The sequence below is a fragment of the Cicer arietinum genome, chromosome 6 (genome assembly GCF_000331145.2).
Source record: "Cicer arietinum cultivar CDC Frontier isolate Library 1 chromosome 6, Cicar.CDCFrontier_v2.0, whole genome shotgun sequence".
Taxonomy (NCBI): Eukaryota; Viridiplantae; Streptophyta; class Magnoliopsida; order Fabales; family Fabaceae; genus Cicer; species Cicer arietinum.
This window is the reverse complement of record NC_021165.2, coordinates 54,793,200-54,808,742: the sequence shown is the minus strand read 5'-3', so window position 1 is coordinate 54,808,742 and position 15,543 is coordinate 54,793,200. Positions and strand designations below refer to the sequence as shown.

The window sequence follows — 15,543 nt, the reverse complement described above, 5'->3', positions numbered from 1 at the left end:
TTTTACTTTTTCACACTAACTAGGAGTCGGAAGTGCATGTTTCATTTTTCACACCACCATTCAGTCTTCCCTAATGCAGGCATATAATCAGTCTATTAATGATCTCGACAAGAAACTTGATAACTTGAAAAGCAGTTTTGAGGTACAATGTGTCTAACAAATTAATTACTAACATTTGTCAATAAAAAAAACAGTGGTGTACATCATATTATTCTTGTTAAATGGAATTTATTTTAACATTGAAAATATATTATAGAACTGATGTACTTATAAAAGATAATTGTAGTAGTATGTGTTACACATATGCTATGAGGGACTATTGATTTACAATAGTCAAGATGGATTTTGTGTTAGTTACATATCACTCTGTTTAAATGGAATTTAAATAGGAAATTTTATATGGTATTCAAATTTATATGAAAATAATGTTAATCTATGATGATGCACATAGTTGAAGTCAACATGATAAGAAAAGTTGTACCATTTTACATTTTATCTTTACAATTTTCACAAAGTAATTCTTTCTACAAATTTTTTGTTTCCTTTGTACAATTAGTATCTATCTCTACTCTACCTATCCATGAATCTACTCCTACATGATGGAGAATTCCTCATCAAGTCCATCTATTTCTCCTTTACGTTTGTGTTGTTGGATTACCAAGACAGACACTGTTTTTGAAAAGTCTGGTCCTGAAAGAACATCACCTATTGGTCCCAATTCTGGACACTGTTGCCAGTCATTCATCCCTTTTGTCAATATTGAGTTCAATCCACCTTCTCTTCCTACAATGACTAATGAGTATTGTCCTTCAAATGATCTAAGAGTAGAGAAAGTCTCAGCTGCATTAGCAAGATGTTTTTCCAAATAGGAAACATTGCCACTGGAAATATGTTTGTCATAGAACTGTGCAAAGCATTCATCATCCAACCCCATTTCCTCTTCTTTCTCTGGAAGGCTTACCCTGTATGCTGATATTCTTGAAGATTCCACACTTGTGTCTACTAAGAATCTTATAACTGTTAGTTTAACTCCTGGATGCCCTGATACACGACCAGTGTAGGCAAGGGCTTCTCTATCATCTTTTCCACCAATGAACACTGTTGCCACATTCACTGATATTTGAGACTTTGATATCTTTCCAATGGATCCTAAGCCTCTATTCACTAGAATCCCCACTGAACAAGGACCACTCTTCAATAACTGGGTATCAAAATATCTATTAGGAAAAAATGCTTTTTAGTAGAAAAGATACATATGAATAGGTGTTTGTGATATGTCAATTATTAGTGTCGTTGAAATGCTTTGGCATACAAATTTATTTTTGAAAATATAAAAGTTTAATTGCAGTTTTGGTCTCCTTATTTTAGTTGAATCACGTAAATAGTCCTTACTTCTATCCTGTTTTGGTCCCTCCAACAAAATTTTGGTCCAAAAATTGGTAAAGTGTCATTTTTTTGCGCTTATTTAAGTCACACTATGCCTCAAGATCTCGTGGTGCAACAATTGTACATGAGATCTATGATCATAAATGATGTGGCGTGGTTTAAAAAAATGACCCTTTATCAAGTTTTTTTGGACCAAAATTCTGTTTGGAGACCAAAACTAAAGAGAAATAAAATGGAGAGACTATTTTCGTGATTCAACTAAAATAAAAAGATCAAAACTGCAATTAAGTTAAAAATAAACAAACAGAGATCATAGGTTCAAGTTTTGACATTACCTTTCGATTTACATAACGAAATCCTTGATTGCCACCATCCAATTTTCCATCTTCACATTGTATCCTATGGAATGGTAGTATGATGAGTGCAATCATCAAATCCTCTGCCAAAGTGCAGATATCTTGTGCCATGTTATTAATTGTTGCCACTGCCAATGTTCTTTTGATCGTAACACCTTCATCATCATCATCTATATGAGCTTGAAACGAGCTAGTTATTTGGTCTCTCATCTCCATGACGTCCTTGTCTTTCACAATTGTTGTTTCTACTCCTTCACCCTTTTCTACTGTGACTGCTATATGATCAGTTAGTTCAATCATTTCTGTCACATATACCAAAATTCCAGGGTCTGATTTCCCTCTTGATATCTCCATGAAGTTTATGGAACCAGAAATGTTGTCGAGTCCATGAAGGCACAATAAAATCCTTAGCTCACTTGATGGATCAAGTAACTGGAGTGACATGTGATGAGTAGGCGCTTTTTGTCGCGCACGTTTGATGATCCGTGCTACAACTGCAGGCGCATGCACCACTGTGAAAAATATTGCAATTACCAAAGAAATACCGGAGGAAGTATCAGAGTTGCAATTCATCTGGAAGTAAAAGAACTAGCTGTTAGATTCATTCATGGTAAATATTATTTTTTATCTTTGTTATGATTTTGAAAATGTGTAGTTATTTTGCTGAGTTATTATCAATTTCTGCATTATTTAACTGTGATTTGATCATCATAATTTATAAAATTCAAATGTTGGGTTTTGTATCATTATGTCATCTTCTACTCTTCAACATTGCTAATGAAATGGAAGAATCATGTCTTTCTCTTGGGTTAGAAGCATGTTGATAGGTAAATTCTCACATTAAATAGATCCTTTTTGAGTTGTGATTTTGATACAAAGAATGACATTGACTCATGTTTGCAGTTAGCAATATCTCTTGGAGACTTAAAATTTATCATGCTAGAAATTGAATTGATACATACTCCATTCAATCTCATTTATAAGCAAAAATATCTAATGACACACATAATAAGAATAGTGGTTAAACTCATTTAATTTCTCATTTAGTTTTCTGGATGCAATAAAAATAGAATTTCATTTCTCAAACTACCATTTCTTCTCACTTTAGTTTGTATGAAAACTTGTTAACTTTGAATATAATAACATTAAATAAGATAAATTTAGTTAACTTTTGTCTATATTGGAGACACAAGTGGTAAAGTAAATGGTTAGAAAATTGTTTGAGACAGTGAAGAGAGAAATCAAGAGAATACTTGCCATCTTGATAGCCATGTAGATATGAAAATGTCCCTTGGTTGTTAGTAGCAATCCAATAGCAATTGATTCAGGCCAATGAAATCCAAGAATTACACCAGAAATTAATGTTCCAGCAACTTCACCTACCATTACTATTATGATTGGTATAAATATTTTTAACCATGTTTCTAATTGTCCAACCTCAAACTTTCTGAAATCAGCTGCATATCCCATCCATAAGAAAAAGAATGGAAAAAATATAGTTGTCAACATGTAGTTGATTTTTCTGATAACCCATTTGGAAATTCTTCCTTCCCTAGGAAAACATATTCCTGTTATAAATGCACTTAGAATTGGACTATAATCATATAGTATTGATGAAGCACAACTAATAACCATGAATGCAATTGAAAGTACTAAGTGTGAGGCTTTTAAGGGTTTCCCTTCAGGGTTTTCATTGTTAACCCAATTCATAAAAACTGGAGAAATTGTGGCTGTGAGCATTGTCTGCACAACGACCGCAAAAAAAATTGCTACTGCCTTCTTAATCCGATCCTTGTCTTCGATACCACCGCAAAACGTGTCCAACGGCATTGAACTGTATCCAAATGAAAGAAGAAAAGAACACAAAAAATCTGAATACATCCCTGCTGCTATAACAAGTTTCCCAATATCTGACTTTCCTATGTTGAGATTAGTTATGACACGCGTTAGGACGGGCGATGCGGTGCTTGAGAGAAGAGTTGAGAAGGAGAGGGTGTATTCTAGTAAATGGTGGCCTGTGAAGTAATGGAGAAATGGTGTTATGAAGCATGCCATGAGGAATGTGGTTATTATTCCTACAATAGCAACTTGAACATCTCTACTTGGTTTCTTGAAGAGTACGTAAGGATCCATTTCCATACCTACTGCCAACATGTAACACATCATACCAAAATCAATTATAAATCCAAAGGTACCGTTGAATTGTCCATATAGATCGCGTAAAAATGGCGCATTTCCCATAATTAGTCCCACCTGCATTAACATGAATAACAGATTGTATGTCAAAAACTTCAAATATCAATTTTTATGTACAACTCTATACATTCACGTGTTGCTGATGTGGACTGTTAGATTAAGATCAGACTTCTCGTATTTTGACTTTTTATTAATGACCAATTTAGTATAATCAAAATGCGAGTTGCATGATCTTTGATCAAATTGTCTTAATTTTATAACTTTGTTAAATGTGTGACTCTATGATACGATTGTATGATATGCTCATGATTCATTTTGAGAGGGAAACTTACGAGTATGTCCGATGTAATGCGGGGTTGTTGATAAGGCTTTAGTAAATAATGCAAAGCATTGCATGCAATTACCATAGCCATAAACATAACAAAGTTTTTCCCTAACAGAAAAATGAGGTAGCCTAATTTTTGTGAGCATTGTGTTAATGCTAGTGCCATGCTCGAGATTTGATTTTATATATTATAAAAATATATCTTTGTTTTTGTATCTTTCTTTACAATCTCATCACCAAAAACACAAATTTTTCTTCTCATTTTTGTTTTGGTGATGATCAAATCAAATGTTGCCAATTTTTGGGTAAAGCTTTTGAAAGAAGCGAGTGGTCATGATTCATAGCTCACATATGTAACTTTTGAATTGGAGAATGGAGAAGACAAGATGAGAAAAACATGGATTAATCACAAATGTTATATACATTCTCCATCACTAATTATTTTTTATATCTATGTAACTATTACTTGAAAATACCATGGTGTCTCATCTTATAATTTATTATAATGTTTTGCAAGCTATATAGCCTTTATTTTTTTTGGAGTGTCTACATTTCTTACTTATTTTATACACTTTTATTAACATACATTTTAATATAACTTATCACGATATTGCTAGAATTTGTAATGTTTTATATTTTGAGACCAATGACTCATTTTACGGAGATAATTAATAAGATCCCAACTTCTCACATCTTTTAAAAAATTTAACATTAGTTACCATACAAGTAAAAACTTATTATAATTTTGAATGTTAAGAATTATACATAAAAATCTCTAGTAAGAAGGAAAAAATAAATACAAGAGAAGTGATTGAGGTACATTGCATGTTTGCAAACACTAAAATAGAAAGTAACGTTTTTTTTTGGGTGAAAATAGGAAGCAAGGTATTTTGAAATACAAATATGGAAATGACGAATGAGATCATATATTGGTATATTATGATAATACCTCACCCACTTTTGTCCATTTATGCAATTGGTTTTGCCAATGGACGGATCCGTTGAGGCGGTTCTAAAACAAATATAGAGCTTAGATACAAACTTAGAAAATCTCAAACATAATAAACCTTTTTCGAAGAAAATTAAATCCAGAAAACACAACTTTTAACAAAATAAACAAATACTATAACAAAGGGTGGAAAGATATCTCAAACTATTTTTCGTAGAAATAAATGTTTAAAAAACACATAAAGACATCAACTTTGTGGTTGATTGCAAGTTTGATGGTGGTGGAGCAAACTCTAAGCACTACAAAATGGTTGTGGAGAAGAACGAGTTGACGACGTCTAGGGGGATGATGTTGCATGATGGAGATGGTAGGATGAAGAAGATGGTAGAATGGAGAAGATGGTTGTTTCTCTCAAGAAATGTGAGAAAAATGGATTTTGATTTTTAGAGTAGTTTAATAAAATTTCAACTTCCCAGAGAGTACTAGTATTGAACAAAGAGAGTAAAATAACGATGAAAACTTGAAAAGTTGATGACAATAATGAAAAAATGATTGTCTTCGCATTGATTACCAATGTGTAGATCAACAAAGATGAAATATGCAATTATTAGACCATAAACAAGATGTGGTTTTAAGATTGTTGAGTATAAATAAAGTATGAAGGTAAAATGTGTGATTCATGCTTGTTATGTATTATAGATAAATTCTTGTTTATTTCATTGATTCCCTGAAGCTTATGATCTTATATGCCCCAAGATTCAATGGTTGAATGAAGATTACAATCGTTTTCGCACGATAACTCCTTGTATATTTCGTGTGACCTTTTTCCGAGTCAAAATATTGAAACAAAGTCCAATATTTAAAATGATTACCCCCATTCCATTATTTATTTATTTTTTTATTTTTTTAATACTTTTTTAGAACCTGTATATCTTGAGAATATACCGGGTTCCCGCGTATATAGTTTTTTCAAGCATCAAAGTACTTACAATATTTTTTATATTTTTAAATATTTCAAAAATGAATAATTTTAAAAAGAGGTGTAATGTACCACACCGAAAGACAACATTAAAAAACTTTCCATTTAGTGAGACTGTTTTCACTAACCCAAAGAGATATATATGTAAGAAATCAATGGACTTTGAAGTAGAAACTGAGTTCTTAGGGGTTAAGGAGTTCTTTTTGTTTTCCCTTTTGACAAGCTTAACACATAATTTCAGTTTTGTAACTAAGTTTAGGCAGATTTTTGACTAGTTGAAGTTTATTCAATTTTGAAATTAATCTAAGATTTGCATGACCTAATCTTTTGTGCCAAATTAGTTTCTCTTCATTTACTGACATAAGACACTCAACCTCTTGTTTATCTAGACTAAACAAATTTATCCTATAAATGTTGTTTTGCCTATGAAATGTAAAGAGTACAAATCCATTATTCGGACTAATTGCCTTGCATGTTTTTTGATTAAATATAATATCATAATTATCATCACTTAAATGACTTATAGTTAATAAATTATGCTTAAGACCTTTAACAAACAAAACATTTTTAATAAAAGGGGAAGTACCATTAACAATTGTACCTTGACCAATGATCTGGCCTTTTTACTTTTCTCCAAAAGTCATTGTGTCTCTTTTGCTCAATGTTAGTTCTTGGAACATAGAATTTTTTCCCGTCATGTGTCGCAAGTATCCACTGTCCAACTACCATGATTAGGGTTTTAACTTGATTGCTGAGAACATCTGCAACATAGACAATTTTGTTCTTAGGTACCCATATTTGGTTGGGTCCTTGTTTGTTAGTCTTGAATGGTTTCTTGTATTTAACACGGGACACAATAATTTGGAGTGACCTTTCTTATATCAAAAGTACACAATATATCAAAGAGAATAAGTTTATGTTCAATTTATGTTTCTTCATATCCCAGACCTCTTTTACAATTTCTACTTACTCCATAAATCATAGAAGCATACTTGCTTCTTTCCATAATGTTAGTTATAAAGTCTTGGAATACTTCTTTATATTCATCAGAATTACCTGTGACATTTTATAAAGGTTTTGAAACAAAAGTATCTTTCAGTGTTTTATTTGCATATTTAACCCCAACACTTTCAAATTTTAAGGCATTGATTTCTTTAGTTAAGTTTGCATTTACTTTCCTAAGTGCTTTCAGTTTTAGAGACAACTTGTGGTTTTTCTTTAAGAAATCATTTATGACATTAATTAAATTAGGCCAGGTTAAGTCAGAAAATACCTCAATGTCTTCATCAATTGATTCACTTTCAAAGTCAGAATAAGTGTTTGTTTGGATCCAAAGGCATGGTTTGTATGGGCCATCAAAGCCAAATCTTCTTGATCTTCATCATTAGAGGACTTATAAGAATCATCCCATGTATCCATCATAACCTTTTTCTTGGGTCTGAAATATTTCCTCTAATGTTTTCTTTTGTCTAGATTTGTACATCAGAGTTGACATGTCCAGGTTCATTGCATCTATAACATATCATCCTTTCCTCTACTGGACTGCTTGGAATATCTTTGAGGAAATTGTTTCTTTATGTTGTGCTATAACTTCTGAATCTTTTTGGATATAAAAGCCAACTCCGTATCATTTGAGTTCAAATTATGATCATTTGGATCATTATCCTCTGATTTTGTTGTTGCCTTTAGAACCTTCTTCTTCTTAGATTTCAAGGCCAAAGTTGGCTGCTTCTTCTTGGGCTCATCCTCTAAAATCTCAATTTCAAGTGATGTTAAGAAGCTAATCAATTCTTCTAATTTAAGAGTATTGAGATCCTTAGCTTCTTGAATAAGTGTAATCTTAGGTCTTTACTTGCTTTGCAGACTCCTAAAAAGTTTGTTCGCATGATCACAATAGTATAACTCTTCTCAAGTACCTTTAATCTTGAGACCAGAGTCTGGAATATGGAAAACATTATTTCAATGTCTTCATCTTTTGTCATCTTGAACAACACATACTTTATGACTAGGAGATTGACATTTGCTTCTTAAACTTGTTTGCTTCCTTTATAAGTCAGACCAAATTGTGATTAACATTTTTTGTGTATTTATTTTCAGTGCACTTATCAAATTCCTTGAAGGTGATTGCATTGATCATGAAGGTTTTGGACTTACGATGCATCTTGTACATCATCTTCTATTCAACAACTATCTTTTCCCTTGAAATTCAGTACCATCAGAATTTGTTGGAGTAGTGTAGCCATCTTCCAATGAGTCCCAAAGTTCAGAATCTTGTTGAGATAAAGAAACTCTTAGCATGCCCTTCCAATACTCAAATCGTTGACGATCAAACAAAGGTGGTATGTTGATGTTTCCTCCAACAACTTCTTCACGATATTTAGACATTGTTTACACACACACGCGCACACACGCACACGCGCACACACACACACACATGCGCGCACGCGCACACACACACACACATGCGCGCACGCACGCACACACCCACACACTCATAATGTGCTACAATTTTTGAACGTGCTACAATTTTTGAACAAATATATAACTTCATTGATGCATTAAAATGAGAGATACATGATTCAAAAAGCAAAAAATACAGAAGTGCAATTTTACATAAAGATTTATGAGTACATATCTGAATACATAAAATCTATATTCATTTTCCCTTTTTGTCAAAGCAAAAAAGATTAGGAGAAAAATGGAAAGCAATCTTATTTAGAAAAAGACGGAGAAGATCCCTCAGATGATGAAGATTAAAATGGATTGGAATAGCTTGGAAAGAAGGAGGAGGATTATGTTGAGGATAATCAATTTCGAGCTTGGGAGCAAGCTGAGTTGCTATCCAATCCCGCAAAGGGGCATACTCCTTATCCTTATATGTTTGTCGTGCCATGATGGTTTGGAGAGCAACCAAGATTGTTTTGCTTGCTGAGTCCTTCTCAACTCTGGGACGTTTGGCAGGGTGTTGGGAATCATCCCTAGGGGTAAATGGAAAAGTGTTGTGAATGGGGGCAGATGCAGTGCATAAGGATTATAAGGTAGCAAAAGAAGTGGCGATGGTAGGAAGGGTGTAACACCCCGATTTTTAACATTGTAAGTGTATTTTTTTTCTTCCAAAAACCCATTTATAAAATACTAAAGCGTAGCACAAACGACAACTGTCATAATTAGTTACATCATAATTATAACCAACTGAAATAGTTTTGAGGCGAAAAACCAAAATATCCAAATATAAAATACGTTGGGGCTATGAGACCTATCAGGTATCGCTCATACCCCTGGGGTATTCTCGGCAGACACCTGTACAAGTACTACTTCAAGAAATACTAATCCCCCCATGGTCACGTAAAAAAAAATGGAACATGGACCCACCAAAGTAGAAGTCATCTGACCATATAAGTATAGTTACAGTCATCCCAAAATGAAATAAGTGCAGCCACCAAAAGAAAGATATCAAGTCCTATTACAACTACAATAACATGAGTGACCTCCACACACTCCACAAGTCCCGACTGACACAACATCCATCTTCGAGGTAACCTCCTCCTCATCAACATCCATAGAAGGACCGACCTCTTCAGAAGTCAGATCCACCCACGGGATAGGTGGGTTCGGCGGCGCTGGAATTTCAAAATAATCCAATACCTCAGTGACGATCAGTAAGGGATCATTCACCGAAAAAGGAAGCTCTGACTTGGCCCGCCTAGATGATCCTACAATCTCTCGCTCCACTAGCATCGACCCCTTATCCTTTCCGCCAGTCCCTGGTCCAACCACTGTATCCTCAGCTCCCACAGTGGCCTCCGCCTCAACTCTAACTGAGGAATCCTTCGTATCTTCCCAAGCTCTGCTCATCCCAAGCACTAATCCGGAAGGTACCAGATAATCGATCTTCTCGCAAGTTAGTTCCACAAGAAATACTGCCCCAACTTTCCTACTAGTCCTCACTACCCTCCCCGTATAAGTATCCCTACTTGAGATGAGGTCATATACCCAAGCAGTTTCCTTGATCAAGGTAACACCCGGTGGAATGAACTCGGGTATCATCTGAGGGCAAATCCCAAATTTCCACAATAATTGTAAATGGTCACCAACCGAAATTAACAAATAACACTTAGCAAAATTCTTATATTTTCAAATGCTCAAAATAACATTTCTTCTTTGCATACTCCTCGAAAGGGTTTTCATCTATCCAAAAATGAATAAACAATGTTGAAAAATAAAGTTTTGACAAACTGCACTGTCGTAGCCGAATACAACTGAGAGAATGCAGATTTTCAATTCTAAAATGGCTCTAAATCAATCAACACTTCAAACATTAATATTATCAATTATGAACACATAATTAACACCAAATTAATCTCCACAAATTCACACCTCAGTCACCCATCGAATATTCATAACATCAATTATGAACACATAAGTACATCAAAACTTAATCAACTCAACTTCACACCTCAAAGCAATTACGGCAAATCACAACAGCAACATAATATGTATACACAATCAACATAGTATAACAAACATGACTCGCGTGTCAAGCACTCTAATGCAATGCATATATGCCAAAATGCATGATTCCGGAATTCCAAACCAAAACCCTCCTCGAAGAGCGTAAATCATAATTGTACAGCCTCTTACAGACTAGTACTAATTATCAAGGTGCAATCTCTCACAGATCAACATGATTTACTAGCGTGCAGTCGCACATAGACCAGCACGACATACAAGAGTGCAATCGCTCACAGACCAGCACAATTTTCTAGAGTGAAATCGCTCACAGATCATCACATTCTAGAGTGCAATCTCTCACAGATAAGATGAACTAACAATTCACATGGCATCATCCCGTGGCCCATCACAGTCACCACTATCACCATGGCCCCATCGCGGTCACCATGTACTATGAAATGCATGAGCATACTCTAACTCTTTTCACCACAATCATTAAGTAAATGCAGTTGTTAAAATATTCCCCATTTTTAATACTCATTTAACACTAATGATTTTTCAGATACAACACAAAGCATACTCAAATATATTTATTCACACCAATTTCAATTCCCACAAACACACATATATCACATCTCCAAATTCAATCCACATATAAATTGAATTAAATTCATTTTCCACCAATCCACACACAAATTTCTTCTAAAAAATTCATAATATTAATTATGAACACATTAATTTCACCAAACATGAATCACCACAATTTTCAAACATTAATCACCCATATTCAATCTCCAAATTTTTCAACCATAAATCACCACAACAACATTAATATATCAGAGTTCTCCCCACCGCTAACTCGGTGCCAACGGTCTCGATTCCTTTTCAAGACTCAAGGAGCTAACTACATAAACATAAATATTTATAACAATATGTTCACAATGAAATTAATCCAAACACAACAAAATTCCCAAAATTAAATATTTCTCCCACACCAAACTTTTAAAACCAAATAATCTATATTATTTAGTTAAAACTAAATTAAACATATATTGTCCAAATATCACATACACACACTCGACTATTAAAACACAGAAAATTTTGAGTTAATAAAATACTCTAAACGTTTTTTTTTTCCTTTTTAAAACTCAATTCAAGAGTAATTAAAAGAGTAACATTTTAAACTCTAACCCTTTTTAATTTCAATCTATCTTTTTGCTCAAACTCTTTAACTTAGTTAAAATTTGAACTTTTTCGCAACTTTAACAACTCTAAATTTTTTGTAAAACTTCAACTTCAGTTCAAACTCATTTATTTGAAAATAACTCATTATGTAACTCAAACACATCAAATTTAACCATCATACATAAATCACATCTCAAAAATTCATAATATTAATTATGAACATACAATTCACACCCAACAATAATCACTACAAAACACACCTCAAAACAAACTAAATTCAAATTCAACTAATTCACACATAAACAAATTAAATTCATTTTCTACAAATTCACACATCAAATACATCAAATTTCTTTTCCCCAAAATCACAAATAATGTCCTAAATGCAAACTAAAAGTTTGGAAGGAGCCCTTACCTTAATTGTAGTTTTAACAAGCGATTACGGCACCGCGATTAATTCCGGTAAAATTTAAGTTCGCGATGTCGCTTCAAAAACTAGCTCACTAGCACCGTGGCGTGACAATGAGCAACTTTTTCTTCTGTCATTTCTCGAATGGAAGCTTAGATCTAGAAGAAATGTGGAGGTTTGTTTTTGAGTTTTTTTGGAAAACACTAACACTTAGTGTTTTGTTTTCTTGAAACAGGGAAAGAAGTAAGAAAAGGAACAAGCGAAAATCAGATTATCAGATTATCAAAGGGTCACTGACAATAGGAAAGATACCAGATTGTCAGTTGTTGTTCTAATAGTTGCATACGATTTATGGCGTTTATTAATTCAACGAAACAAAATCATACCCATAAACCACGAAAATTAAAACATGGTAAATGGTCAAGGAAGAAATCTAAATTGGTTGTTTTTAGGAAAACAAATTGGAAAACAACAAAGAAAAAGCAAAAGTTCATAATAACATGAACTAAACACACTTTCTGATGCACCAGATCAGCTATTAGCTGCAAGTGCAGAGCATACTTATTTTGCAGAATATAAAAACTATTCGATGAGAAAAACGAAATATAATTAATACATATTAACAAATACTTACAATGGTATCTGGTTTTGAAAAACGAAAATACAAGATAAAAATATAGGAGACACTCAAGAAACTCTCAAGATTTCTAACAGCTATTATCTTCCTGTCTTCCACTCTGCCTTGAACTGAAGACAAGCCTGCCTTATATAGTGAAAGGGTCCTGCTTGTACAACATTGGTGTAGTGGAGGAAATGATGAGATTCATTTTGCTTTCGGTGCCACGTTTGGTAAATGGCAGACAAGTGCCCGAAACTTTTGCTTTTTAGAAAACTTTCGGCGCCACGTTTTTTCTGGAATCGAATACGGGCTAGGTCCGAGACTTAATACATTTACCTATTTTTTGTGTAGTCTAATTTTGGGCTTGACCCAATACATTACATAGTAGACTTTTTTTGTTGTTGGGCCTTCAATTAGTTGGGCCAATGTTTCTTATTTTGTAGGGGTGAAGATACCAAAACAATCATCTTCATTGTCATCTGCCAATTGTGTTTGAGCAAATGATTTTTGAGCTAAGAATTGTATTTGCATTGTTTGAGGTTTTTGCATTCCTTGTTTTTGGAGCCATGTGGATACGGCTTGCCTTTTGATATTCCGAGGGATGGAAAATTGTGTCCACCATCTAGTTTTGAATCTTCTAACAAGGATTATTTGTACCTGTTGTTGATTTATTTCAAAATACCAGGCTGTTACCCATGGTAAGAATAATTTTGTGGAGAAAAGCATCAAGGGGTGGAAAATGCGTTCTCTATCTGTAGGTTTGTAGTTGGTTTTGTATAGTTGGAAGCTTTCGTGGACTTCCGAATGAAGAATTTCTGGGGTTGAACCATAAAGTTTCCACCAATGAGAAAACCATTGAGGGATTTTTGACAGGTTCATGGTGAGGTTAAAGAAAAATAGCCAAGTATGACTAAATTTTTGGTTTTGAATGAGGAAAGGATTATACCAGGGTTGTTGGTAGTCCCAGTAATTGAATGTCCTACAGTGATTTATTGTGGTTTTGAACTCTAGTGGGAATCGTTTTGGGGTATGAAGGTTTGATCCCCATTCTGATGGTGGGATTATTTTGTGTATTTTTGCGGTCGAATATGCGACCAATCCTTCTTTTGGGTTGTCCTGTATTGTTACAGAACCCGTTATTTCAAGAATAGATTTGTAGTAAGGCTGGGGTTTTGATAAATCCTATGGTTTAAAAAACCAGCCTTCTGGGAATTTTTTTGAAATGACCAATTGAGGATTTTTGTCATAAAAGTGGTCCTCGATTGTCCAAATGTTTTGAAATTCTGTTTTAACAAAATACTCAGATTTTGGTTTAAACAAAGTAATCTGAGATTCGTTTAAAACAATTTTTGATTTTTCTTCTTGTTGTAATTTTGAAATTATTTTATAGGATGGTCCCTCTTGTGGGGGTTTTGAAATTAATTTACAGGATGGTCCCTCCTGTGGGATTTTTGAAATTAATTTACAGGATAATTCCTCCTGTGGGGATTTTGAAATAATTTTTTGAGAAGGGGCCTGGGAAGATTCTCCTTTTTCTTGCCCTGATGAAGATGGCAATTCAAGCGAGAGATATTCAATTTCTTTTTGGAGTCTGTGGAGTCTTGCAATTTTTTGAAGATGAAGGTCTTCTTCAATTATATGCTTGATTTCCTGGAATTTGTCAGGTTCAAATGTTTGTTGGCTAACAAGCCATTTTTGGATTTGGTTTTGTTCTTCATTTTCTTCGACGACTTCTACCCAAGATCGGATGGGTTTTGCCGATGAAAGAGGTTTTGATTTGTCTAGTGGTTGGTCCTTTTGGACCTCGATTCTTTTTGATTTTCTGGGCATCACTCAAGTCCTGTTTTGAAGAAATTCTATTGTTAGAAAATCCGGAATTGAGTTTTGATCTCCTTTAATAAATTCAATTTCAAAATAAAAAATGCTAAGGATTGCTTGCCATCTGGCAAAAATTTGTTTTGATGCAATGTTTTGAACATCTTTTTGTAAAACTTCTTTTGCAGATTTACAGTCAATTCGAAGTAAAAATTTTTGATTGAGTAAATCACTTTGGAATTTTGTAATGCACATGACAATTGAAAGAATTTCTTTTTTGATTGTAGAATAATTCTTTTGGCAATCATTCCAGTGTGCAGACGCAAATTGTACAATGCATTTCTATCATTTGTTTTTTGTTTTAGAATACCCCCATACCCGATATCTGAAACATCTGTTTCAACAATTTTTTGGGCTAAAGGGTCAGCTACATGCAAGCAAGGTATTTGTTTGACTTGTTTTTTGATTGCTTGTACAGTTTTTGTGTGTTCGTCAGTCCATGCGACAAGTTTTTTCTTTAATCTATCGTGGAGAGGTTTTGCTATCCTATTAATGTTAGGACATAAATCTAGTACATAGTTCAAAGATCCTAAAAACCTTTGTAATTGTGTTTTGTCAAGGATTTTGTCAGGAAATTTATCTGCGAAAGATAGGGATCTTTCAATAAGGGTGATAGTACCCCGAGAGATATAATGTCCTAAGAAACGGATTTTTGTTTGAAAAAGAGAAATTTTGGATTTTGAAACAACTAATCCATTTTTCTTAGTGATAATTAAAAATGTTCTAAGATGTTTGAAATGTTGCTCAATGTTTTCAGAGAATATTAAGACATCATCAATATAGACAATGCAAAATTTTGAGAATGGATTAAA

General features: G+C 33.7%; 1 protein-coding gene across 1 annotated transcript; it reads right to left on the bottom strand.

Annotated features, from left to right (window-relative positions):
- Positions 1-459: 459 nt before the first annotated feature.
- On the bottom strand, positions 460-4,561 carry LOC101490090 (cation/H(+) antiporter 28). Its single transcript, XM_004506263.4, has 4 exons — positions 4,271-4,561; positions 3,000-3,995; positions 1,722-2,315; positions 460-1,201 (listed from the first exon to the last, which is right to left on the bottom strand). The coding sequence occupies exons 1-4, from the start codon at positions 4,427-4,429 to the stop codon at positions 593-595; spliced, it is 2,358 nt and encodes a 785-aa protein (XP_004506320.1). The 5' UTR covers positions 4,430-4,561; the 3' UTR covers positions 460-592.
- Between the last annotated feature and the right edge of the window lie 10,982 nt (positions 4,562-15,543).

Bases quoted from the DNA above. Each gene is read 5' to 3' on its own strand.
- LOC101490090 (XM_004506263.4), bottom strand. From the start codon at position 4,429: ATGGCACTAGCATTAACACAATGCTCACAAAAATTAGGCTACCTCATT. The intron at 2,316-2,999 runs GCAAGTATTCTC...TTTTACTTCCAG, and splicing joins TCTACATGGCTATCAAGATG to ATGAATTGCAACTCTGATAC. The intron at 1,202-1,721 runs GTAATGTCAAAA...TTTGATACCCAG, and splicing joins TTCGTTATGTAAATCGAAAG to TTATTGAAGAGTGGTCCTTG.